General features: G+C 38.4%; 1 protein-coding gene and 2 pseudogenes across 12 annotated transcripts in view; 1 reads left to right on the top strand and 2 right to left on the bottom strand.

The window, feature by feature from the left end:
* The window catches only part of VPS13B (vacuolar protein sorting 13 homolog B), a 746,502-nt gene extending 735,990 nt beyond the window's left edge, over positions 1-10,512 (bottom strand). For 6 of the 12 annotated variants that reach the window (XM_025870900.2, XM_073893015.1, XM_073893019.1 and 3 more), the window contains exons 1-2: positions 10,307-10,445; positions 9,695-9,873 (exon numbers count right to left, since the gene is read on the bottom strand). In XM_025870900.2, the coding sequence (XP_025726685.1) occupies positions 9,695-9,841 (147 nt within the window). In that variant the 5' untranslated portion in view covers positions 9,842-9,873; positions 10,307-10,445. Of the gene's footprint in view, positions 1-9,694; positions 9,874-10,306 lie in introns of all 12 variants that reach the window. The other 6 variants (XM_073893022.1, XM_073893023.1, XM_073893021.1 and 3 more) reach the window with 4 other exon arrangements.
* Positions 2,018-2,524, top strand: LOC112823531 (small ubiquitin-related modifier 2 pseudogene; annotated as a pseudogene).
* A 4,900-nt stretch (positions 10,513-15,412) lies between the features above and the next one.
* Positions 15,413-16,327, bottom strand: LOC112823270 (large ribosomal subunit protein eL6 pseudogene; annotated as a pseudogene).
* Between the last annotated feature and the right edge of the window lie 8,451 nt (positions 16,328-24,778).

Below are 24,778 nucleotides of genomic sequence, written 5' to 3'. Positions count from 1 at the left end.
GCACCTGGGTGGCTCAGTCATTAAGCGTCTGCCTTCAGCTCAGGTCATGATCCCAGGATCCTGGGACTGGGCCCCACATCGGGCTCCCTGCTCAGCAGGAACCCTGCTTCTCCCTCTCCCACTCCCCCTGCTTATGTTCCTGCTCTCGCTGTGTCGCTCTCTGTCAAATAAATAAGTATTAAAAAAATTACAATGAACAAGATGAAATTTGAAAAGAGGTAAAGCTCAGTAACATGCCAGTAAAACTTTCAAAGAGATGGTACTAGGCATGAATAAACAACACAAAGCAAACGTTTAAGACAATTAGTATACTGAGAAAAAAATATACACGTATAATGCAAACAGCAACCACAGAACTGGAGTACACTATTAAGAAAATAGACTTTAAGGAAAAAAATATTAAAGATAAGACACTTTATAACAATAGAAGGGTTAATGCAAGAAAATATAAAAACATATGTGAGCATAGCAACAGAACCCCAAAATACATAAACACTGACAAAAGTAAAAAGATATTTCAACAGAGACTTTAATATTCACAATAATGTACAGACAGAAAATCAACCAAGATATAGAAGACCTGAACACTATCAACCAATTAAACCTGAAAACCATAAACCACTCCATCCAACAAATGCAAAAATACACATTCATCAAGGACAATCAGTACGCATCTGAACTGAATGAAAATGAAAATACAACATATCAAAGTTTATGGGACGCAGCTAAAGACATTTGTAGCTGTTTAAATGCCTATAATAGAAGAAATCTACCAAAAATCAATAACCTAAACTTCTACCTGAAATGGTAGGAAAATATAAGCTAAACCCAGCTAACCTAAACAAGCTAACCCAAACCAAACAAGCAAAAAGAACGACCACAATACCAACAAAATGAAGGGAAGTGGAAGGGTATACGTAGTCAAACTGTTGTAAGATTGTTCAGGAAATAGTAAAAGTACTAAGTTAGACTCTAATAAGTCAAATATGCATTCGGTAACCTTTAGGGTCAGCAACTGAAGCAATTTTTTTTTTAACATATAATGTATTATTTGCTTCAGAGGTACTAGTCTGTGATTCATCAGTCTTACACAATTCACAGCACTCACCATAGCACATACCCTCCCCCAGCCACCCCATCCCTCCCACCCCCACCACTCCAGCAACCCTCAGTTTGTTTCCTGAGATTAAGAATTCCTCATATCAGTGAGATCATATGATACATGTCTTTCAGGGTATTATGCTAAGTGAAGCAATTTTTAAAATATTATTAAAAAAACTTCAAAGCAAAAAGAATTACTAGAATGAAAGGACACATTTAAGCATGATTTTTAAGTATGTTGAATAGATAACACTTAAATTTGTGTACATCTAATTTCTAGATATAAAGGTGAAAGCTGGCAAAATTAAAAAGTAGACAAATAATAATTGTAGGTATTAACATACCTTAGTAATTGACAGAACAGCAGATATGAAAATCCACATGGATTTACAAGATTTTAAGAACTCTATTAACTAATTTGAAGTAAATGATATTTATGGAAGAATATAGCAACAACTGCACAATACACACTTTTTATCAATTGCATACAGAACATTTACAAAAACAGACCATATACTGACTCATAAATTATAATGGATTAAAATACAGAAACTATGCTGACCACAGTGGAATTAAATTAGAAATCAGTAACAAAGATAATTAGCAATTCCCCAAATGTTTGGAAATTAAACACACACTTCTAAACCCATGAATCAAAGAAAAAAAAAATCAAAATGGAAATTAATATTTTTCTGAACAAAATAATGAAAAAACATGAAATTCTGTGACATAGAGGGCAAAAAAAAAAGTTATAGCATTAAATGCATATATTTCAATAAAAAAAGGTAGGAAGAAAAAATAAATGACAGAAGCTTCCACCTCAGGAAACTAGAGAAAACAGCCAATCAAATCCAAAGAAAGTAGAATGGGGGGGGAATCAGTTCTTTGCAAATAAAATAAAACCCTAACAATAGTAATGAAAAAGATACAAATCACTAATATCAGTAAGAAAAAAATATCACAACAGGTGTGTGCTCATTCGGTGTGGACCTGGTACCTCTTTTGTGAAGCAGCAGCTGAGGAGACTCCAGCATTCGCCGTGGCTGATGAAAAGCCCAAGGAAGGAGTCAAGACTGAGAACAATGATCATATTAACTTGAAGGTGGTGGGGCAGGATTGTTCTGTGGTGCAGTTTAAGATTAAGAGGCATACACCACTTAGTAAACTAATGAAAGCCTATTGTGAATGAGAGGGTTTGTCAATGAGGCAGATCAGATTCCGATTTGATGGGCAGCCAATCAATGAAACAGACACACCTGCGCAGTTGGAAATGGAGGATGAAGATACAATTGATGTGTTCCAGCAGCAGACAGGAGGTGTCTACTAAAAAGGGAACCTGCTACTTTACTCCAGAACTCTGTTCCTCTAGACCAATAAGACATTCTCAATTAGAAAGCCACAATTTGGTTCCACCACATCCTGACTACTAGTCTTTATTCTTTCATTTTCCCCTTCCCCATTCCTTTACTGTACATAAAGTAACTGTATGTGCACAAGCATACTGCATTTTTTTTTTTTAACTAAATGGCCAATGGTATGTTTTGATGGACAACAAATGGAGATGGGATGGGGGAAAATACTGCTTCTGTGAAAATACCCCCCTCCCCATTAGTGGCATGCTCAGTCAGCTCTTACCTTTATATTCCAGTAAGTTATTTTGCTCTCACTGTTTAACAAAAAAAGAACATAAAAATCCTTGCATACCTTGTTCGATTGGAGAATTTTAATGTTTTTCATTTATCATTGTAAAACCAAGGACAATTTTACAACTTTTTTGTACGTAGCTGTTACATGTAGGGCAATCTGTCTTTAAGTAGGGATAAATTACTCTAAAAGAAATGAATCCTAGGGCGCCTGGGTGGCTCAGTTGGTTAAGCAACTGCCTTCAGCTCAGGTCATGATCCTGGAGTCCCTGGATCGAGTCCCTCATCCAACTCCCTGCTCAGTGGGGAGTCTGCTTCTCCCTCTGACCCTCCACCCTCTAATGTGCGCTCTCTCTCAAATAAAATCTTTAAAAAAAAAAAAAAGAATCCTAGATAGTTTTCCCTTCAAGTCAAGCATCTTGTTTAAACTTCTTGTTTAAAAAAAAAAAAATCAGAACAGATCCTATTTTTTTAAAAAAATCAGTCAACTTTAAACTGGACCAAAAAAATCCAACTTTATGCCTTTAAATATAGACAAATCAGGGCAGGGGCAGGAAATTTTTCAGTAAGGGCCAGATAGTATATACTTAAGGCTTTTGCAAGCCATGCACTCTCTGTTCCAGCTACTCAACTCTGCCATTTTAGTTTTCAAAAGCTGCCAGACAATATGTAAACAAATAAAATATCGGGCTCCAATAAAATTTTACTTAGAAAAGTAGGTCCAAGCCATTGTTTGCTGATCACCAGTTTTGAAGAAATGGAGAAATTCAGTGAAAAACTAACCAAAACTAACAAGAGATAAAATCTAAATAGTCCTATATCTGCGAAAGAAATTAAATCACAAGGGTGCTTCGGTGGCCCAGTTGGTTAAGCATCAACTCTTGGTTTCAGCTCTGGTCATGATCTCAGGGTAGTGAGATAGAGTCCCAAGTTGGGCTCCATGCTCAAGGCAGAGTCTGCTTGTCCATTTCCCTCTCCCTCTCCCCGCCCCCGACCAAACAAATCTCCAAGAAAAATTAAATCAAGAATTTAAAACTTTCCAACTAAGAAAACTCTTGACCCACATGACCCCAGGATTCATTTTTCCTAAGATTTATAAAACTAGTAAAAGAACAAAGATAGAGATTACACACATCTTGATTTCAAAACTTACTACAAAGTTATGGTATTCAAAACAAAGTGATTTCTGACCACAGACCTATAAACCACCAAGGGAACTGTATTGAGAGCCCAGAAATAAAGCCTCACATCTATGGCCAAATGATTTTCAAGAAGGATGCCATGACCATTCAAAGGGGGAAAGGACAGTCTTCAACAAATGTTATTGGAAAAGTAGACACCTACTTATAAAAACAAATGAAGTTGGATCCTATATCATAGGATACTATACCATACACAAAAATTAACTCCAAATGAATCAAAGACCTAAAAGTAAGAGTGAAAAATATAAAGCTCTAAGAAAACAAAGAAAAAGCTTCATGACACTACATCTGGCAATAATTTCTTGCATAGGACACCAAAAGCCCAGGCATCAAAAGAAAAAATTAAGTTGAACTTCAAAATTTAAAACTTTTCTTCATCAAAAGGCACAAAAGACTCAAAGACGACCCACAATGGGAGAAAATATTTGCAAATCATGTATCTGATAAGGGACTGATAATCAGAATATATAATTCCTACAACTCAACAAAAAAAATGCAATTTTAAAAAAGGGCAGAGGACTTGAATAGACATTTCCCCAAAAATATACACATGGCCAATAAGCACATGAAAAGTTGCTCAAAATCAATCATTATGAAAATACAAATCAAAACCACAGTGGGATAGCATGTCATATCCATTAGAATGCCTATAAAAAAAAAATCAGAAAATAACAAGTATGGTGAAGACATGGAGCAACTGGAAAACTTGTATATTGCTGTGGTGTAGCCACTGTGGAAGGCAGTATGGCAATTCCTCAAAAATTTAAACGTCAAATTACTATACACTCTAGCAATTCCACTGGTGGATATATACCCAAAACAAATGAAAGCAGGGACTCCAAATAGATATTTGTACATCCATGTTTGCAGCAGCATTACTCACAAGAGCCAAAAGGTAGAAACAATGCAAATGTGCATCAATGGACAAATGAACAAAATATGGCATATACAATGGAATATTATTCAGCCTTACAAAGGAAGGAAATTGTGATACATGCTACAATATGAATGAACCTTGAAGACACTGTGCTAGTAAGTTAAATAAGCCAGTCACAAAATGGTAACTATTGTATGTAGGTTTCCACTTGTGAGGTGTAAGAGTAGTCAAATTCATAACGACGTAGAATGATGATTGCCAGGGGCTGGTAAGACAGAATAGCGAGTTAGTGGATCAAAAGGTACAGAGGTTCAATTTGGGAAACTAAAAAAGTTCTGGGGATGGATGGTGGTAATGGTTGCACAACAACGTAAATGTTATCAATACCACAGAACTATAATAAAAAATGGCAAAAATGGTAATTTTGGTATGTATATTTTACCAAAAGAAAACTAATATCAATCTTACACAAACTCATTTATAAAAAAAAATACTTAATAATTTAATGAAGCAACATATCTATGATAATCCAAACCAGATAAGGACATTACAAGAGAGAGCACAGACCAGAATCACTTATATACATACCTGCTACAAAACTAAACAAAAATTTAGCAAATCAAAGCCAACACATAAAAAGGTTAATACGAAGTATGGGTTTATACCAGGAATTCAAACTCCATCTAAAAACTCAATGTAATTCACCACATTAACAGAATAAAAGAAAAATCAGATAAACTCATTAAATGTAATATTTGATAAAATTCAAACCCATTCATGATTTTTAAAAACTTGTAAAAGGAGGAACAAAAGAGCATTTCCTTATCCAGTAAGGAGTACTTACAGCTAGCAACATGCTTAATAGTAAAATATTGAGCACTTTAACACTGAAGGCGGGAACAAAAAAGAGTATTTTCAAGATGTCTACTCCACACTGCAATAAAGAAATAAAAGGTACAAGCACTGGAACATGTAAAACTGTCACTATTTGTAAACGGCATGGTTGCGCACACAGGCAATCTAAAAGAAAACACCAAATCAAACAAGTTAGAAAGGGCACTGAATGGAAGACCAATGTACTAAAACAACTATTTCTGGTAATGTACTTAGAAAATGAAATTTTTAAGAAATAATGCTCCTTATAACAAAAAAAGATCATATTTAATGAAATATGTGCAAGGCCTCTCTTGAAAACTTCAAATCATTGCTGAGAAAAATTGAAGACTTAAAAATACAGAAAACAATGTTTTATACCGGGATTAAAAAACTCAATACTATGTTAACACAATATGTGTTAATGTTAATGCCTTCCGAATTAATCTATTGATTTCATGCAACCTCAACAAAAATGTCAGTGGGTTTCCCCCTTAGGGGAAAATTCTAAAATTTACAAATTGAAATTAAAATGTATGTGAAAATGCAAAGAATCTACAATAGTTACGACAAGAAAAAAAGAACAGTTACACAAATTACACTATGAGATATCAAAACACTGTAAAAGACAGTATGGTAATGACACAAGAATAGACAAATAGACTACTGAGCAAATACAGATTTTAGAAACAAATCCACACACATATGATAACCTGATTTGCAGTAAGCCTGCAGTAAGGCTTACTGCAATTCAGTAGAAAAAGAATGGTTCAACAAATGGTGTGGATCAAATGAGTCTCAAAGAAAAAAAAAGGTGCATCTTGATCTCTACTTCACACTTCCAGAAAAATTTTAGATAAATAAAAAAAAAACAAAACTTCTAAAAGAAAACAAGAGATGGGACAGCAGTATGCAAAAAAATGAAACTGGACCATTTTCTTACACTATACACAAAAATAAATTCAAAAGACCTAAATGTGAGACAGGAAACCATCAAAATCCTAGAAGAAAACACAGGCAGCAACATCTTGATCTTGGCCATAGCAACTTCTTACTAGACACGTATCCAGAGGCAAGGGAAACTATTGGGACTTCATCAAAATAAAAGCTTCTGCATAACAAAGGAAACCATTAACAAAACTAAAAAACAACCTATGGAATAGGAGAAGATATTTGCAAATGGCTTATCTGATAAAGGGTTAGTATCCAAAGTATGTAAAGAACTTACAAAAGCCAACACCCAAAAAACCAAACAATCTGATTAAAATGGGCAGAAGACACGTATAGACAGTTCTCCAAAAAGACCTACAGATGGCCAATAGACACATGAAAAGATGCTCAACATCACTCATCAGGGAAATGCAAATCAAAACTACAATGAGATATCACCGCACACCTGTCAGAATGGCTAAACTCAACAATACAAGAACAACAGGTGTTACTGAGGATGTGGGAAAAGGGGAACCTTCTTGCACTGTTGCTGGGAACGCAAACTGGTGCAGCCACTCTGGAAAACAGTATGGAGGTTTTAATAATCCACTGAGTACCCTATGATCCAGCAATTGCATTACTGGGTATTTACCCAAAGGATACAAAAATACTAATTTGATACACACACCCCGATGTTTACAGCAGCATTATCAACAATACACAAATTACAGAAAGAGCCCAAATGTCCATCGACTGATGAATGGATAAAGGAGACAGATATAGGTATTTCTATCTATACATATATAATGGAATATTATTCAGCCATAAAAAAGAATGAAATCTTGCTATTTGCAACATGGATGGAGCTAGAGTGTATAACGCTAAGTGAAGTCAGAGAAAGACAAATACCATATGATTTCACCAATATGTGGAATTTAAGAAACAAAACAAATGAGTAAAGGGGGGCAAAAAGAGAGGAAGGCGGGTGCCTGAGTGGCTCAGTCATTAAGCATCTGCCTTTGGCTCGAGTCGTGATCCCGGGGTCCTGGGATCGAGCCCCACGTCAGGCTCCCTGCTCAGTGGGGAGCCTGCTTCTCCCTCTCCCACTCCCCCTGCTTGTGTTCCCTCTCTCGCCGTGTCTCTCTCTGTCAAATAAATAAATAAAATTAAAAAAAAAAAGAGGAAGGCAAACCAATTAATAGAGAATAAACCAATGGTAACCAGAGGAGGGGGTGGGAGCATGGGTTAAATAGGTGATGGGTATTAAGGAATGCACTTGTCATGATGAGCATGGGGTGATTAAATAAAAACAAAACAAGAGTATCTTCATGTACCTGGAATAAGCAAAAATTTCTTAAAATGAAAAGATTGACAACTTGGACCTCAGTGAAATTATGAACTTCTACTCATCAAAAGATAATTTTAAGAGAGTAAAAGCCAAGCCACAGACTGGGAGAAGATATTGCAAAATATATCTAGCAAAGGACTCATTTCCAAAATATGTAAAGAACCCCTCCACATCAATTAAAAAAATACCCAATTTTTTTTAAAAGGCAAAAGATAGAGACTTTAGAAAAGAGGACATTCAAATAGCCAATAAGCAGCACGTGAAAATGTGTTCAACATCATTACCCATTAAGGAAATGCAAATTTAAATAGATACCACTACACACCCACCAGAAAGGCTCAAGTTAAAATAACAAACATGCCAAGTAATACCAAAAACTTGAAGTAACTGGACCTCTCATCCACCCTTGGTGAGAATGTAAATTGATACCACCACTTTGAAAAACTATTTGGCAGTATCCATCGAAGCTAAACATATACATACCTAAATATACACCTAAGAGAAATTAATACCTATGTCCACCAATATACATGTACAAGAATGTTCACAAGAACTTTCTTCATAACAGCCAAAAGTAGAAACCACCCAAATGTACATCAATGGGAAAATAAATTGTGAATCTTTAGCCAACGGAATACTGCAAGGCAATACAAACAATAGCTCTTGCAACAACATGGGTTAATCTTAGCCATAAACAGCCAGACACAAGTGATTCCAATTTATTAAGATTCAAGAACAAGCAATTCTTGTTGACAAAAGTCAGAATAACAGTCACCTGTTTTAGGGGGTGGGAATTTGCAAAGAGGAGCCATTTAAGGTGCAGGAAATATTCTATTTCATCTCCACACTGGTTACACACGTGTATACATACATAAAACTGAGCTGTACACTTAGGACTTGTGGTCATTTTTAAAAAATGAAAATATTAAGATAATTAACCTTGGAGAGAAGAGGGAAAGGAACCAAGAGTATTATTTCTTAGTGATACTCTAGAGTATTCAACAATAAAGGGAGCAGTGGAATGTAAAAATTATTAACTTCCACCATTAGATTAAGACTTCCCTTATCTCCTAAAAAGCAGTTGGTCTGGCTCTTCTGAGTTTCCACAGATAGTTTTTGTATCTTCAGGCCTAACAGAGTTGCTTGGCATATGTTAGTAATAAATGTACTCAGTGGATTAACAAATATATGAACTTTAAATTAGTTATTTACATCAAACCATTCTCAAGTTAAAAAAAAAACCTAAAAAGTGAATAAGTAGTAAGTTTTCAATTTTACTGGCATTCTCAATCTGTGCTCAATTCTCTGAGGATGTCATGTCCTCTTTCCTAAGAGAACTTTCTTGCTGTCTTTCAGACCCTTCCATTCCCCAAAAAGGAGAATGGGAATATAATATTTTCCAGCTTCATACAGAATCTTAGCAATGTATATTAGCATATCCGGTAATGCTTCTGAATTGAGTAAGTAGACTGAATTCTGACAAGAACAATGAAGCTGTCTTTCTATCTGTTGAGGCACCTTTTGGGAATCCAATTCTAATAAACCATCACTAGTAACAAACCACGAAAAAAAAACTTCTGTAAAGGAAGGTCTGTAGTTTCAGCGTAGTCCAAAATACTTTAACAATTTAAGTTTTTAAGCATAAAGCCGAAGTGCAGGAAACAATGGATTACTAAACTAGCTGAAAATGTTTCCAGTTAATGACAGCTACACAGCTTACCTGTTCCAGCACATCCAACTTTAACTCGAGCTTGCTGAGAACCACATCTCCACCCCATAGCGAAAGCTGTAGATCTGATGGCTTTAAATTCTTGATGTAGCGATTCACATAGCTCATTAAAATTGGAGTCACATATGACTCCAGCATCTTTTAAGGTGCAGAAGAGACAAAGTCAGAAGCTGAAGGGGGTAAAGACAAATATGAGAAGTAACTGAGTCTGTAAAGCAGCGAAGGAAAAAACATTTCTCAGGAGGGACTTAAGAGGCCGAAAAGCAACAGTCCCCACCAAAGCAGCCGCTCGCCTCCTCCCAGAAGCCGAAAACACAAGTGGATTCTCTGCTCCAGCTGCAACTTCCTCCCTAGTAAAACTCCCCTCAACTCGCCTGGCGAAGGGTGGAAGGAATAAGCTGGTGAACTAAAGAAGCAGATCCCCAGGAATGGGAGAAGGAAGGGAGCGGGATCCCCTTCGGCCGCCGCAACCCTCCACCAGCCCAGCCTCCCCCACGAGGCCCTCGACTCCCGGAACCCAGCCAGATCTACCACGGTAGAACCTGGGCCAGAACCAGGCCAGCTCCCGCCTCTGGCGGTATTGCACCCTCCGCTGACACTTACGCCAAAGAGTACCGTGGCTTCCTCGCCACCTCCCGGTACCGGGCACCCGCCCCCGGCAGCGGCGCAACTCGGCTACGGCGCCACTTCCGGGTGTTACCCACTTCGGTGCTCTAAACAAACTGTCCCTCCACCGCCACCCCTCGACTCCGCAGCGCGGCAGGAGTTGCCAGGCTGGAGCAGCCACTCAGCGGGTCTTCTAGCCGCCCTTCTGTGCCGGGCTAGACTGCGTCCCCGCTCCGACCCCGCCAATGTTTTAAGACAAAGCTCTGGGAAATGCGCGGGGGAGGTGGGCGGACCGGTAAAGCGGTGACACGGGCCATCCGGAAGTGGCGCTCCGGAGAAAAGCAGCTTGTAGGTGGTGGAGGTCGCGTCCGGGTGGGGAAGAACGGAGGGCCCTCGGGTCGGAGGGGGAGGAAGAAAGTGGATACTGGTGTTTAAAACCCTAAAAAACAAGCGGCTATTGGTTTTTTTGGGGGGGGGAATGGAAGGCCTGAGGAGAGGAACTTGGGTTCAGTGGGCAGGGCAACAGACTTAAGGCCGCAGGTAGGAGCGGGGAGGTTGGAGGCGGGAGCAGATTTAAATTTAGATCCGAGGTTCATTTGCTGGAGGAAAGGTCCGAGTAGTGGAGAAATTAAAGGAATTAGGATGTGTAATTTAGGGGAACGCATTTTGATCAAACGTGCAGACAAGCTCTCGCGTTCTTTGGCAAAGGAGTGGTTAAGTATCCCTAAACGTGCTGATGCGGGGCGGTGAAGGAAAGGCCAAAGAGAAGATTGTGAAGAACCATTAGATTTGCAGCCTGATGTGGGACTTCAGAAAGGCGGTGGGAATAACACAAGGCTCCTAGAGATAAAGGGAAAAGAAAGAGCTGATAAGGAATGAATTCAAGAGTTTTAAGAGGCAGTGTTGGTTTTATTAGGCTAAAATGAATATAAAATACTACCTTTCCTTCCAATACTTTGCAGGCTAACAAAATCGAGAAACTCCAACACCTAACTCGGAAAAACAACACACTGGGTTTAAAGGAGTAGCATAGGACTTGCTCCCTGATTGTTTTTACCAGTAACGTCTGCAGAAAACAACTACCACTGCATTTTGAAAATAGACTTTCGTTACAAAGGGATTAAGATGCCCACCCAACCAAAAAAAAAAATTAAAAATTTTAAAACGGGGCGCCTGGCTGGCTCAGTCCATAGAACATGCCACTCTTGATCTCAGGGTTGTGAGTTTGAGCCCCACACTGAGTGTGGGGATTACTTAAAAAATAAAATAATCACCCATATTGTTGCATTTAATTGAAAATAGTTAATAAGTATTCTAAACTTTTAAAGCTCTTTACTAGAATTCAAGTTATGATTTCTTGAAAGTGTTAGAAAATGCAATAGAAAAGAGGCATAAGTGAGGATGCCAGGGTATTTAGATTTATTATGTTAATGAAAATAAGTTTCAAAAGAAAACAGCTAATTGGCTAATTCAGAGCAACTGTCCTCTCACAAAAAGCCTTGATGAATAACCCAAGTAATCTAGGTCTTATTAAAACCCACTGAATTAGCCAAGTAAATTAAGAAATTTCTTAGTTATCTGTTTCACTTGGAAAGCAAACAGGTTGAAGCCATGACTCAGAAATCTTAACATAAAAAAATGATTCCACTAATTGTATGAAAGCCCTACAGTTCTAGAACTACAAGTCTTGTTACTTTTCTAGAGAAAAGGGGTCTAGTCCCACATTGTCACCAACACCTGTTGTTTCTTGTTGATTTTAGCCATTCTGACAGGTCTCAATTTAGTGTAAAAGAGCAGTATACTAATATAAATTTAGATTTGTTTTACTATGCCATATAAACGAAATAAGCATGGTATATTTTTTGTTCTGTGCCATTTTTCTCTTGGGGCCAACAAAAATAATTGCCAAATTCCTGCCTTGAGAAAATTATTTGGTCATTGATTTTTTTTTTTTTGGTTTGATTTTAAGAATCAAAAGTAGTGGTTTTCAACCTGTGTTCTATTGCACCCTGTTCTGTAAGCAGTCAAAATAATTGTTTTTCTCCAAATTTTTATTTAAATTCCAGTTAACACAGTGTAATGTTAGTTTCAGGTGTAGAATTTAATAATTCATCACTTACATACAACACCCAGTGCTAATCACAACAGGTTCTCTCCTTAATACCCATCACCTATTTAACCCATTCCCACCCACCTCCCCTCCAGTAACTCAGTTCTCTATATTTAAGAATCTGTTTCTTGATTTGCTTCTTTCGTTCCCCCCATGTTCATTTGTTTTGTTTCTTAAATTCCACGTGTGAGTGAAATCATGGTATTTGTCTTTCTCTGACTTATTTCCTTTAGCATTAGACTCTTTAGCTCTGTCCACACCATTGCAAATGGCAAGTTAGCATTCCTTTTTTAATGACTGGGTAATATTCCATTTTATATACATATATCACATCTCTTTTATTCATCAGTCTATGGACACTAGGGCTCCTTCCATAATTGGCTATTGTAGATAATGCTGCTATAAATATCAGTGTGGATGTATCCCTTTGAATTAGTATTTTTGTATCTTTTGGGTAAATACCTAGTAGTGTGATTGCTGCATGTATTTGATATATTTAAGAGAACTGCACATTTTAAAAGGATACCGGCATTGTTCTCAAGGGATCTATAACTTGGGTACAAAAAAGACAATGAATGGTGCTAGCTCTGAATTAAGAATTTTAGTCTGGACTGACATGCTTTGTAAGATTCTTTCATGATAATTGCTAAGAATCTCTAAGACCTGGATCATAGAGTAGTTCTATTTTTAACTTTTTGAGGAATCTCCATGATGTTTTCCAGAGTGGCTGCACCAGTTTGCATTCCCACCAACAGTGCACAAGGGGTCCCCTGTCTCCACATCCTCACCAACACCTGTTGTTTCTTGTGTTCTTGATTTTAGCCATTCTGACAGCTGTGATATCTCATTGTAGTTTGATTTGTATTTCCCTAATGATGAGTGATGTTGAGCATGCTTTCATGGGTCTGTTGGCCGTCTGTATGTCTTCTTTGGAAAAATGTCTGTGCATGTCTTCTACCCATTTTTTAAATTGGATTATTTATTTTTTGGGTGTTGAGTTTTATAAGTTCTATTTTGTGGATACTAACCGTTTATCAGATATGTCATTTGCAAATATCTTCTTCTATTCCATAGGTTACCTTTTAGTTTTGTTGATGGTTTCCTTCGCTGTGCAGAAACTTTTTATTTTGATGAAGTCCCTATAGTTTATTTTTGCTTTTGTTTCCCTTGCCTCAGGAGATATATCTAGTAAGAAGTTGCTTTGGCCGATGTCAAAAGAGGTTACTGCCTGTGTTCTCCAGGATTTTGATGGTTTCCTGTCTCACATTTAGGTCTTTAATCCGTTTTGAATTTATTTTTGTGTATGGTGTAAGAAAGTGGTCCAGTTTCATTGTTTTGCATGTTACTGTCCAGTTTTCCCAACACCATTTATTGAAGAGACTGTCTTTTTTCCATTGGATATTCTTTCCTACTTTGTTGAAGATTAATTGATCATATAGTTCTGGGTTCATTTCTGGGTGTTCTATTCTCTTCCATTGATCTATGTGTCTATTTTTGTGCCAGTACCATACTGTCTTGATAACTATAGCTGAATTCTGAAGTCCAGAATTGTGATGCCTCCAGCTTTGCTTTTCTTTTTAAAGATTGCTTTGGCTATTCAGGATCTTTTGTGGTTCCATACAAATTTTAGGGTGGGTTGTTCTAGCTCTGTGAAAAATGCTCATGGTATTTTGATACAGATTGCATTAAATGTGTAAATGCCTTGGGGGTAGTATAGACATTTTAACAACATTTGTTCCTCCAATCCACTAGTGTGGGATGTCTTTCCATTTCTTTGTATCATTTTCAATTTCTTTCCTAAGTGTTCTGTAGTTTTCAGAGTACAGATCATTTACGTCTTTGTTTAGGTTTATTCCTGGGTATCTTACGGTTTTTGGTGCAATTGTAAATGGGATGGATTCCTTGATTTCTCTTTCTGCTGGTCCATTATTGGTATACAGAAATGCAACAGATTTCTCTACGTTGATTTTGTATACTGCAACTTTACTGAATTCATGTATCAGTGCTAGCAATTTTTTGGTGGAGTCTTTTGGGTTTTCTATATATAGTGTAATGTCATCTGCAAATAGTGAAAGTTTGACTTCTTCCTTGTTAATTTGGATGTCTTTTATTTCTTACTGTTGTCTGATTACTGAGGCTAGGACTTCCAGTACTATGTTAAATAACAGTGGTGAGACATCCCTGTCTTGTTCCTGTGGAAGAAAAGCTCTCTTTTTCCCCGTTGAGGATGATATTTGCTGTGGGCTTTTCATATATGGCCTTTATTATGTTGAGGTTTGTTCCCTCTCTTTCATACTTTGTTGAGGATTTTATCATGAATGGATATTGTACTTTGTCAAATGCATTTTCTGCATCTATTGAAAGGATCATATGGTTCTTATCCTTTCTTTTATTAATGTGGTGCATCGTGTGGATTGATTTATGAATATTGAACCACCCTTGCAGCCCAGGAATAAATCCCACTTGATTGTGGTGAATGATTCTTTTAATGTACTATTAGATTTGATTTCCTAGTGTTTTGCTGAGAATTTTTGCATCCATGTTCATCAGGGAGATTGGCCTGTAGCTCTCTTTTTTAGTGAAGTCTTTGGTTTTAGAATCACGGTAATGCTGGCCTCATAGAATGAATTTGGAAGCTTCCCTTCCATTTCTATTTTTCGGAATAGTTTGAGAAGAATGAGTATTAACTCCTTTTTAAATGTTTGGTAGAATTCCCTTGTGAAGCTATCTGGCCCTGGACTTTTGTTTTTTGGGAGATTTTTGATTACTGATTCAATTTCTTTGCTGGTTATCAGTCTGTTCAAGTTTTCTATTTCTTCCTGTTTCAGTTTTGGTAGTTTATATGTTTCCTAGGCATTTATTCATTTCTTCCAGGTTGTCCAATTTGTTGGCATATAATTTTTCATAATATTCTCATAATTGTTTATATTTCTGTGATGTTATTTCTCCCCTCTCATTTGTGTTTTTATTTGGGTCCTTTCTCTTTTTTTTTTAATGGATCAGTTATTTAATTACCTTCTTTGTAAGAAATTTAGAACACCAATTTGTGAGGGTAAACTCCATTTGTGAGAGAAAACACGGAGCAGAGGTAGCGCTGAAGCTGAGGAACAGCTTTGATTTTTGGCAGAATTTGCGAGTCCACAGCTTTCTGATCAACCTTGCACTGCTCTGTAATCTCGTATTTCTCTTTCTTGGTGTGGAAGATCTCACCCTCCTGCTGTCTGGGCTTACGCAGCTTCTTCTTCTTGAAGTAAGCATCAGTTGAGATATTTGGGGATTTTCACACTGCTGATACCAATTTTGGTAGAAGTAGCAATGACGAATTTCTGGTGTGTTCTACGCAGAGGAACTCGATTGAGGGACAGAGGTCCGGTCCCAAGTAGCAAGCCCCTGCTCAGTTGCTTCAGGAAAACGACCCTCTTGCCTCTGTGGCGCCCAGGGAGGATGATCAGAATGGGCCCGGGGGTGATACTAGCTCGCGGCTTTCTCACGTGCTGACTGAAAGGTGTTTTGCCGTGGCCCAACTGCTTTGGAGGCCCATCTTCAGTAGGGTAATACCTAGGCATTTTGTGAAGTTTAACTACTCAGGTACCATTGTTCTTGTCACCACCAACTGGTTTTGTGACGGTAGCAAGAACTTTCTCCTTTTTTTTCTTTTCAACCCTGGATTTAGCTGCCGACTACTTCCTCTTGTACATGGCCTTTCTGGAATACGTAGCCGATCAGGAATATCTGCCAGTTCCTCCGACAAGGACAGGGTTTCGGCTGCAGTGGGGCTTCCCCTTCTTTGGCGTTTTAGCCTTGGGGTCACCCTTCTTAGCCTTGCCACCGGCATCAGCCTTCTTAGCTTCAGGTTTCTTCCCCTTAGTGTCCAGCTTCTCAGCTTTTTCGCCCACCATCTTGCAAGATGGCAAAGAGTCTCTTCTTTTTAATAAGTCTACCTAGGGGCTTATCAATTTTATTAATTTTTTCAAAGCACCAGCTCCTGGTTTCATTGATCTGTTCTTCTGTGTTTTTGGTTTTGTTTTTTAGTTTCTGTATCATTTATTTCTGCTCTAATTATTATTTCCCTTCTGCTGGCTTTAGGCTTCATTTGTTCTTTTTTTTTTTTTTTAAGATTTTACTTATTTATTTGACAGAGAGAGACACAGCGAGAGAGGGAACACAAGCAGGGGGAGTGGGAGAGGGAGAAGCAGGCTTCCCACAGAACAGGGAGCCCAGTGCAGGGCTCAATCCCAGGACCCTAGGATCATGACCTGAGCCAAAGGCAGACGCTTAACAACTGAGCCACCCAGGCACCCCTTCATTTGTTCTTTTTCCAGCTCCTTTAGGTGTAAAATTAGGTTGTTTGAGATTTTTCTTTCTTCTTGAGGTAGGCCTGTATTGCTATATACTTCCCTCTTAAGGACCGCTTTTGCTGCATCCCAAAGGTTTTAGACCATTGTGTTTTCATTTTCATTTTATTTTTTAATTTCTTCTTTGATTTCCTGGTTGACCCATTCATTGTTTAGTAGCATGCTGTTTAACCTCCATGTATTTGTGGTCATTCAAATTTTTTTCCTGGCAAGTTTCATAGCACTGTGGTCAGAAAATATGCATGGTATGATCTCAATCTTTTTGTACTTGTTGAGGCCTGATTTGTGACCTAGTATGTGATCTGTTCTGGAGAATGTCCCATGTGCGCTTGAAAAGAATGTGTTTTCTGCTGCTTTAGGATGAAATGTTCTGAATATATCTGTTAAGTCCATCTGGTCCAGTGTCTCAGTCAAAGCCATTGTTTCCTTTTTGATCTTCTGCTTAGATGATCTGTCCATTGATGTAACTAGGTTGTTAAAGCCCCCTACTATTATTGTATTATTATCAATGAGTTTCTTTATATTTGTTATTAATTGTTTTCTATATTTGGGTGCTCCCATGTTGGGGACATAAATATTTATAATTGTTATATCTTCTTGTTGGATAGACCCCTTAATTATGATAGTGCCCTTCATCTCATTACCATCTTTGGTTTAAAATCTAGTTTGTCTGATATAAGTGTGGCTACTCCACCTTTCTTTTGACTTTCATTTGCATGATAAATGTTTCTCCATCCCCTCACTTTCAACCTGCGGGTGTCCTTAGGCCTAAAATGAGTCTCTGTAGGCAGCATATTGATGGGTCTTGTTTTTTAATCCATTATGACACCCTATGTCTTTTGATTGGAGCATGTAGTCCATTTATATTCAGAGTAATTACTAATAGATATGTATTTAGTGCCATTTTATTACTTGTTTTGACATTGTTTCTGGAGATTTTTTTCTGTTCCTTTCTAGTTTTTGTTACTTTTGGTCTTTCTTTCCCACTCGAAGAGTCCCCTTTAATATTTCTTGCAGGGCTGGTTTAGTGGTCACAAATTCCTTTGGTTTTTGTTTTCCTGGGAAACTCTTTGTCTCTTCTTCTATCTTGAATGATAGCTTTTTTGGATAGAGTATTCTTGGCTGTAGATTTTTCCCATCCAATACATTGAATATATCATGCCACTTTCTTCTGGCCTGCCAAGTTTCTGTAGAGAGATCTGCAGTTAGCCTTATGGGTCTTCCCTTATAAGTTAGGGACTTAACTTCTTTTGTCTTGCTGCATTTAGAATTTTTTTCTTTATCACTATTTTGCAGATTTAACTACAATATGTCTTGGTGTTGGCCTGCTTTTGTTGATTTTCATGGGAGTCCTCTCTGCCTCCTGGACTTGGATGTCTGTTTCCTTTCCCAGATTAGGGAAGTTTTCAGCTATTACTTCCTCAGATAAACCTTCTGCCTCTTTTTCTCTCTTCTTCTTCTGGGACGCCTATGATATGAGTCTATTCTCGTGATCCATAATTCTTCTTTCTCTCCTTTCTTCTGCTTCATTATTTTCCGTTATTCTCTCTTCTGTATCAGTTATTCGTTCCTCTGCTTCTTCCATCCTTGTGGTCATTATGTTCAGTCTGTTTCGAATCTCACTAACTGCATTTTTCATTTCTGCCTGATTTTTTTTTAAAGATTTTATTTATTTATTTAATCGACAGAGTGAGAGAGAGAGAGACAGCGTGAGAGGGAACACAAGCAGGGGGAGTGGGAGAGGGAGAAGCAGGCTTCCAGCCAAGGAAGGAGCCCGATGTGGGGCTTGATCCCAGGACCCTGGGATCTTGACCTGAGCCGAAGGCAGTCACTTAACCATCTGAGCCACCCAGGTGCCCCCTGATTGTTTTTTAACTCTTTTATCTCTGTGGTATCTCCTTAATGTCTTCCATGCTTTTCTAAAGCCCAGTAAGTATCCTTATGATTGTTGCATTAATTCTCCATCAAGCAAATTACTTATATGTGTTTCAGTTAAATCTCTTTTCTTGTTCTTTCTTTTAGGATGAATTCCTTCATCGTGGCATTTTGTCTAAGTCTCTGTCTTCTTTTGTGTGTTTGAAAAGCCAGTTGTGTTTCCTGCTCCTGGGAGTAATGGCTTTATGAAGAAGAGGTCATATAGTGTCCAGGGCCTGGCACTTGGGAGTGTCCCTGGTGTATGCTGCATGCACTCTGCTGCTGTATTTTGGCTGCTCTATCTCTCAGGCCAGTCATCTCCTTGCCTGCAGTGGGCAGTGTTTGGACCTTGGCCAGAGTGTGGCAAGTTTTAACTAGGTGTGTTCTGGTCTGCTTATTAAATGAGACCTGATGGTACTTCACTATAACTGAAGCCTTGCAGAACTCTCTGGTCAGGAGACATGGTGTGTACGGGGGTTTCTGCTGGTCTTCTGGGGAAGGGACCTGTTGTGATGCGCTGTAGGCACACTTGTCCAAGAAAAGCAATACCAGCAGAGTGCAGGTGGGCAAGACATGGTGTAAGCGGGTTAGGCAACAGTGTTGGCGCTGTGCTGTTTATTGAAGTTGGTTTATGCTGAGGGGTGGTGGAGGGAAGTGGTGCCAGCCAGTTCCTTTGTCCCCAGAGAGGGGTTTCCGTGCTTGCTACTCTCAGGGAAGCACTCCCAGACAATGAATAATTTCCCTTCATGCATCTCAGGCATTTTTCAGATCACTTTTCATGCAGTCTGCCTCCAGGTTGCTTGCCTTCCTAGAGCAGTGCAGTGCACTTTGGGCTATATCACAGCCAAGCCTGCTGACTTTTAAAACTCCAAACTTTAGGGACCTGGTGTGGTGGGGGCCTGCACTGGTCTTCTGGGGGAGAGTGTCACTGCACTTGGATGGAAGCTGGTTTGATCGAGAAGGGTAGTTGCCCCAAAGCACAGGGGGGATGGGATTTGGAGCAAAGCAGGCCAAACAGCCAGTGTCTGGGTTAGCTGCCCTCAGCAGGTATCTCTGCACCTATGCTCAGGGGCAGGAGAAGGAAATGGTGCCTGGGGACTCTCTTGTCCCTGGAGAGGCATCTCTGTGAATGCCACCTTTCATGGATGCACTCCATAAAGAGTGAACAGTCTCTCCCTGTGCGCCTTAGGCAATCCTCAAATCACGGGTTGTTTGCCTGCCTTCTCCAGGAGTAAGTCAGTGGCCTCAGGGCTCTATCCCAGCCAAGCCTGCTGACCTTTTAAACTCCAATCTTTGAGCCCCACTGGTTGCAAAAACTCCCCAAAATCAGTCCCTCTGTTTTCCCAGCCAATGGCTTTGGGGAAGTGTTCTTGTGCCTATCCCTATGTGCTCCACTCTCTCTGGCCTTTCTCTGCAACTAGGGCTCCCTCCTCTCCACAGCACCTGTGATCTGTTTCTCCCCCAAACCACATCGCAGCACTTCCCACCTTCCTTGATGGGAGGGCCTCTTCTCTCCCTTTAGTTGTGCAGTTTCTTCTCAGGTCAATTTCTTCGGTAATCAGAATGATTTGATAGTTAGCTAGTTGTGTTCAAGGATGACACAAGCCTAGGGTCCTTCTACACTACCATCTTAGCTCCTCCTCAAAATAAATTTAATTACTTTTTACTAACATGTTTCATTCACTGCTTATGGTTTTCTTTTAATGTCAAATGAACAGCCTTTCCCAAATCTCCAATTATGTCTTTATTGTAAGATTCCCCCCCCCAAAATTTTTTTTTAATCTTCTCAAGAAGCCTTTGAGGCAGGTTGGTTATATAGGCAATACTTCTCCAGAGTCAGGTGATATTTTTGCTTTTCTTTTCTTTTCTTTTTTTTTAAGATTTTATTTATTTATTTGAGAGAGAGAGAATGAGAGATAGAGAGCACAAGAGGGAAGAGGGTCAGAGGGAGAAGCAGACTCCCCGTCGAGCAGGGAGCCCGATGTGGGACTCGATCTGGGGACTCTAGGATCATGACCTGAGCCGAAGGCAGTCGCTTAACCAACTGAGCCACCCAGGTGCCCATGTTTTTGCTTTTCTTAATAAACTCTTTTTAGAGCAGTTGCAGTTCACAGAAAAATTGAACCAAATGTACAGAATTCCCATATATTCCCTGTTCCTACACACACAAAACTGTCCTGACTATGGACTCCCCCATCATAGTGGTACATTTATTACAATCAATGAACGTACATTGACATATCATCCAAATGCCATAATTTACAGTAGGGTTCACTCTTACTGTTATACGTTCTAAGAATTTTGACAAATGTATAATGACATGTATTTGCAATATACAGAATAGTGTCACTGCCCTAAATATCTTCTATGCCTGTTCATCTCTCCCTCCCCCAACCTCTGGCAACCACTGAACTTAAGAATGCCATATAGTTGAAATCACATATGTGTAGCCTTTTCAGGTTGACTTCTTTCACTTAGTAATATGCTCTCACATTTCCACATGTCTTTTCATGGCTTGATAGCTCTTTTCAGCACAGAGTAATATTCCATTGTATGGATGTACCACAGTTTATCCATTACCTTTTGAAGGATGTCTTGGTTGCTTCCAAGTTTGGGCAATTATGAATAAAGCTGCTATAAGCATCCATGTGTGGACATTTTTGTGTGGATATAAGTTCTAAGTTCCTTTGGATAAATGCTAACAAGCACCATTGCTGAATCACATGGTAAGAGTATGTTTAGTTTTGTAAGAAACTGCCAAACTATCTTCCAAAGAATACCATTTTGCATTCCTAACAACAATAAAGGAGAATTCCTATTGCTCCACACCTTGCCAGCATTTTGTGTTGTCAGTGTTCCAGATTTTGGCCATTCTAACAGATGTATAGTGGTATCTTATTGTTTTAATTTGCAATTCCCTAATGACATGTAACATCTTTTCATTCGCTAATGTGCCATCTGTGTGTCTTCTTCGGTGAGTTGTCCATTTGTAGTTTTATGTTTTTTAATCAGGTTTTCTTATTGTTGAGTGTTAAGTTCTTTATATGTTTTGTATAAAAGTCTTATGTGTGTTTTGCAAATGTTTTCTCCTAGTCTGTGGTTTGTCTTCACATTCTCTTGAGATTTTCTTTTCAGAGCAAGAGTTTTTAATTTTAAAGAATTCTAGCTTGTCAGTTGTTTTTTCATGAATCATGCCTTTGTGTTGTATCTAAAAAGTCTTCACCATAACCAAGGTCACCTAGGTTTTTTCCTGTTATCTTCTAGGGGTTTTATTATTCTGTGTTTTACATTTAGGTTTTGAATCCAATTTGGCTTAATTTTTGTGAATGGTATAAGGCCTGTGTGTAGATTTATTTTTCTGCATGTGGATGTCCAGTTGCTTCAGCACCATTTGTTGAAAAGATTATCTTTGCTCCATAGTATTGCCTTGGCTCCTTTTTCAAAAACAAGTTGACTGTTTATGTGCATCTGTTTCTCCTTACAGTTCTATTAGGTTTTGTCTCACATAGTTTGATACTCTATTTTTAGGTGTCTACACATTAAGATTTGTTGGCTTCTTGGAGAACTGACTCCTTTATCATTATGTAATGCCCTTTTTCATCCCTGATTACTTTCTTGGCTTTGAAGTCTTCTTTGAAATTAATATAGCTGTTCCTGCTTTCTTTTGATCAGTGTTAGCATGGCATGTTTTTCTCTATCCCTACTTTTAACCTATATCCATATACTTTTAATCTATTTAAAATGGGTTTCTTGTAGTCAACATACAGTTTTTTGACCTACTCTAGAGGGGTCTGGAGTTAGGTATTCCTGTCCCCTACAGGAAAGGCTAGAGGAAGCTGGAGTTGTGTATTTCCCATCACCTCAGTAGGTTAAGCTCTGATAAAACCCCAACAGTTTAGGCTCTGGTATATAGGAAATGATAATAGTTTCTCCTTAGGGTAGGCCTTGTTAAGAAGGACAAAATGCTCTGGCTTCTTTTATTCTCCCTCTGCCAGAAACACAGGAGAATTTTTCTGATCTTCACTGTGAGAACCTGGAAGAGCTCTTTGAGATAAATCTCACAAAAAGGTGGGGACCTCCCTGTGACTGGGTCCCCCCTGAGGTTTTTAACTCAGACTTGTCCACACTCAGCCTTCAGCAATTTGTCAATAGCAATTTAGGTTAAATACTTGAATGATAGTTAAAAGAGTGAAAAGTTAGAGAAAGATTTTATTATTATTTATTATTTATTTTTATTTTTCTATTTTATTTTTTAAGATTTTATTTATTTGAGGGAGAGTGCACAAATGAGTGGGAGGAGGGGCAGAAGGAAAAGGAGACAGAGCAGGGAGCCTGACCTGGGTCTCGATCCTAGGACCCCGGGATCATGACCTGAGCCGAAGGCAAATTCTTAACTGACTGAGCCACCTGGGTGCCCCTATTTTATTATTATTATTCTATTATGTGTAACATATTATGAGATCTTCAAGTACAGACACTTGTATTCCTAGCACTTTGCATATTCTGTGGTAGTAGGTTGTGGCAATGATTGACTTTAACAATTATTCAGTAAATCTGTTTTCCTTTTCCTCCTGTGCACATGGCAAGATTATTATTCAGACTCTCTTGCAGTCAAGTGTTGTGAAATAATTGACTTCTAATCACCTGAATGTGGATGGAAGGGATGAAGATATAGGCCTGGCTCATAAAAGCCTTCCACGCAACAGCTTTACTCTTTCCCCCATCACCAAGCTAGATAAATAGAATGCAAGAGAGGACTCCCAAGGTCCACAGAGATGCCAAGGACAAAAAAATAGCAGACCAAGTCTGTGAATCATTGCCTAGAGAAACACAAAAGTGCTGATTAGTAGCATCCATTAGAATTTTGCATGATTGAGAAATAAACTACTGTTTATATCACTAAGATTTGGGGGTTTATCTGTTATAGCGGGGCGTGTAAAGTAACACAAAAGTAAAAAAAAAAAACAGACATGAGGTGAACTTAATCTGTTCAATTTTGTTACTTCAGGAACATTAAAATTGTAACTTGATTTACTCATGAAATTATCATTGTATAATTAAATTTTAAAATATACTTACCTAGACAATCACTGAATTACTCACTGAATACTCTTTACATGTTACACCTTGTTCCTTTTATAACAAAAGTATGGCAAGATGAGGAAGGTCAGACACAGAAAGCTTAGTGAACTACCTATGGTCACAGCCAATCAACATAACTCTTAGGACTTCAAGTCTCCATTTCTTCCCTTTTGAGAAGGAAAAAAAAACAGAAAAGAAGAAAAACATTAATTACTATAATAATAACATCTGGGTTGAGAGTACTACTATTAAGAAGCTGCACAAAATACTTCTGACTAGCTTTAGCTTCCTAAAGAGTTATAGCACATAAAGATTTTTTAATGTCGCCTCAGAGTTAACTGTAAACAAGTATCTGTCCAAGTCATGTAAGTGTTATCCCACTTGAAAGCTGGGCACAGAATAGTTCATAAGAAGTCCAATTGGTAGGAAATCAATAACAATGGTTGCTTCAAGTTACTTAAATATATTAGTTTGGTATTCTGAATTTACTCAAAGACATTTTTTGAATGCCTACTATGTGGCATACACCATGCTAGGCACTAAGGCATGCCTACATGGAAGGAACTCAGTTTCACTGGAATCACAGAGATAAATGACTAATATATGATTAAATGAGATATGTACAAGTGCTGTGGGGTGTGGAAAAAATCATTTAAAACTATATGAGAAAATCAGTCAGGGCTTAAGAGAGGAGTTATCAGCTACAGATGACTTATTCATGGTTACTTCCTATTAGAGAAGTAGTATGATTCTCATCATACTACTAGTTAGAGGCTAGGAGAACTAGGCAGAGTTCAACTTCTACCTAATCACAAAACAATGTGCTGTTTTCCCTGACATAAGCCCAACTTTCTGTTTGTAATTCTCACTGAAATAAAAGGACACTACCTCAAGTGGATTAGCCTAATTTAAGACTTATCTGAGGACAGAAACAGTCTTACAAACCTCTACTAGATCAAAATAAACTGGAGGATAGTCAAGTATATCAAGAGGACTGAATAAAAAGGC

Source organism: Callorhinus ursinus, unplaced genomic scaffold, assembly GCF_003265705.2.
Source record: "Callorhinus ursinus isolate GAN/ISIS: 27379988/994484 unplaced genomic scaffold, GSC_fseal_2.0 scaffold5, whole genome shotgun sequence".
In the NCBI taxonomy this organism is placed as follows: Eukaryota; Metazoa; Chordata; class Mammalia; order Carnivora; family Otariidae; genus Callorhinus; species Callorhinus ursinus.
Note: the sequence above shows the minus strand (reverse complement) of the source record. Positions and strands in the feature narration are given on the sequence as shown.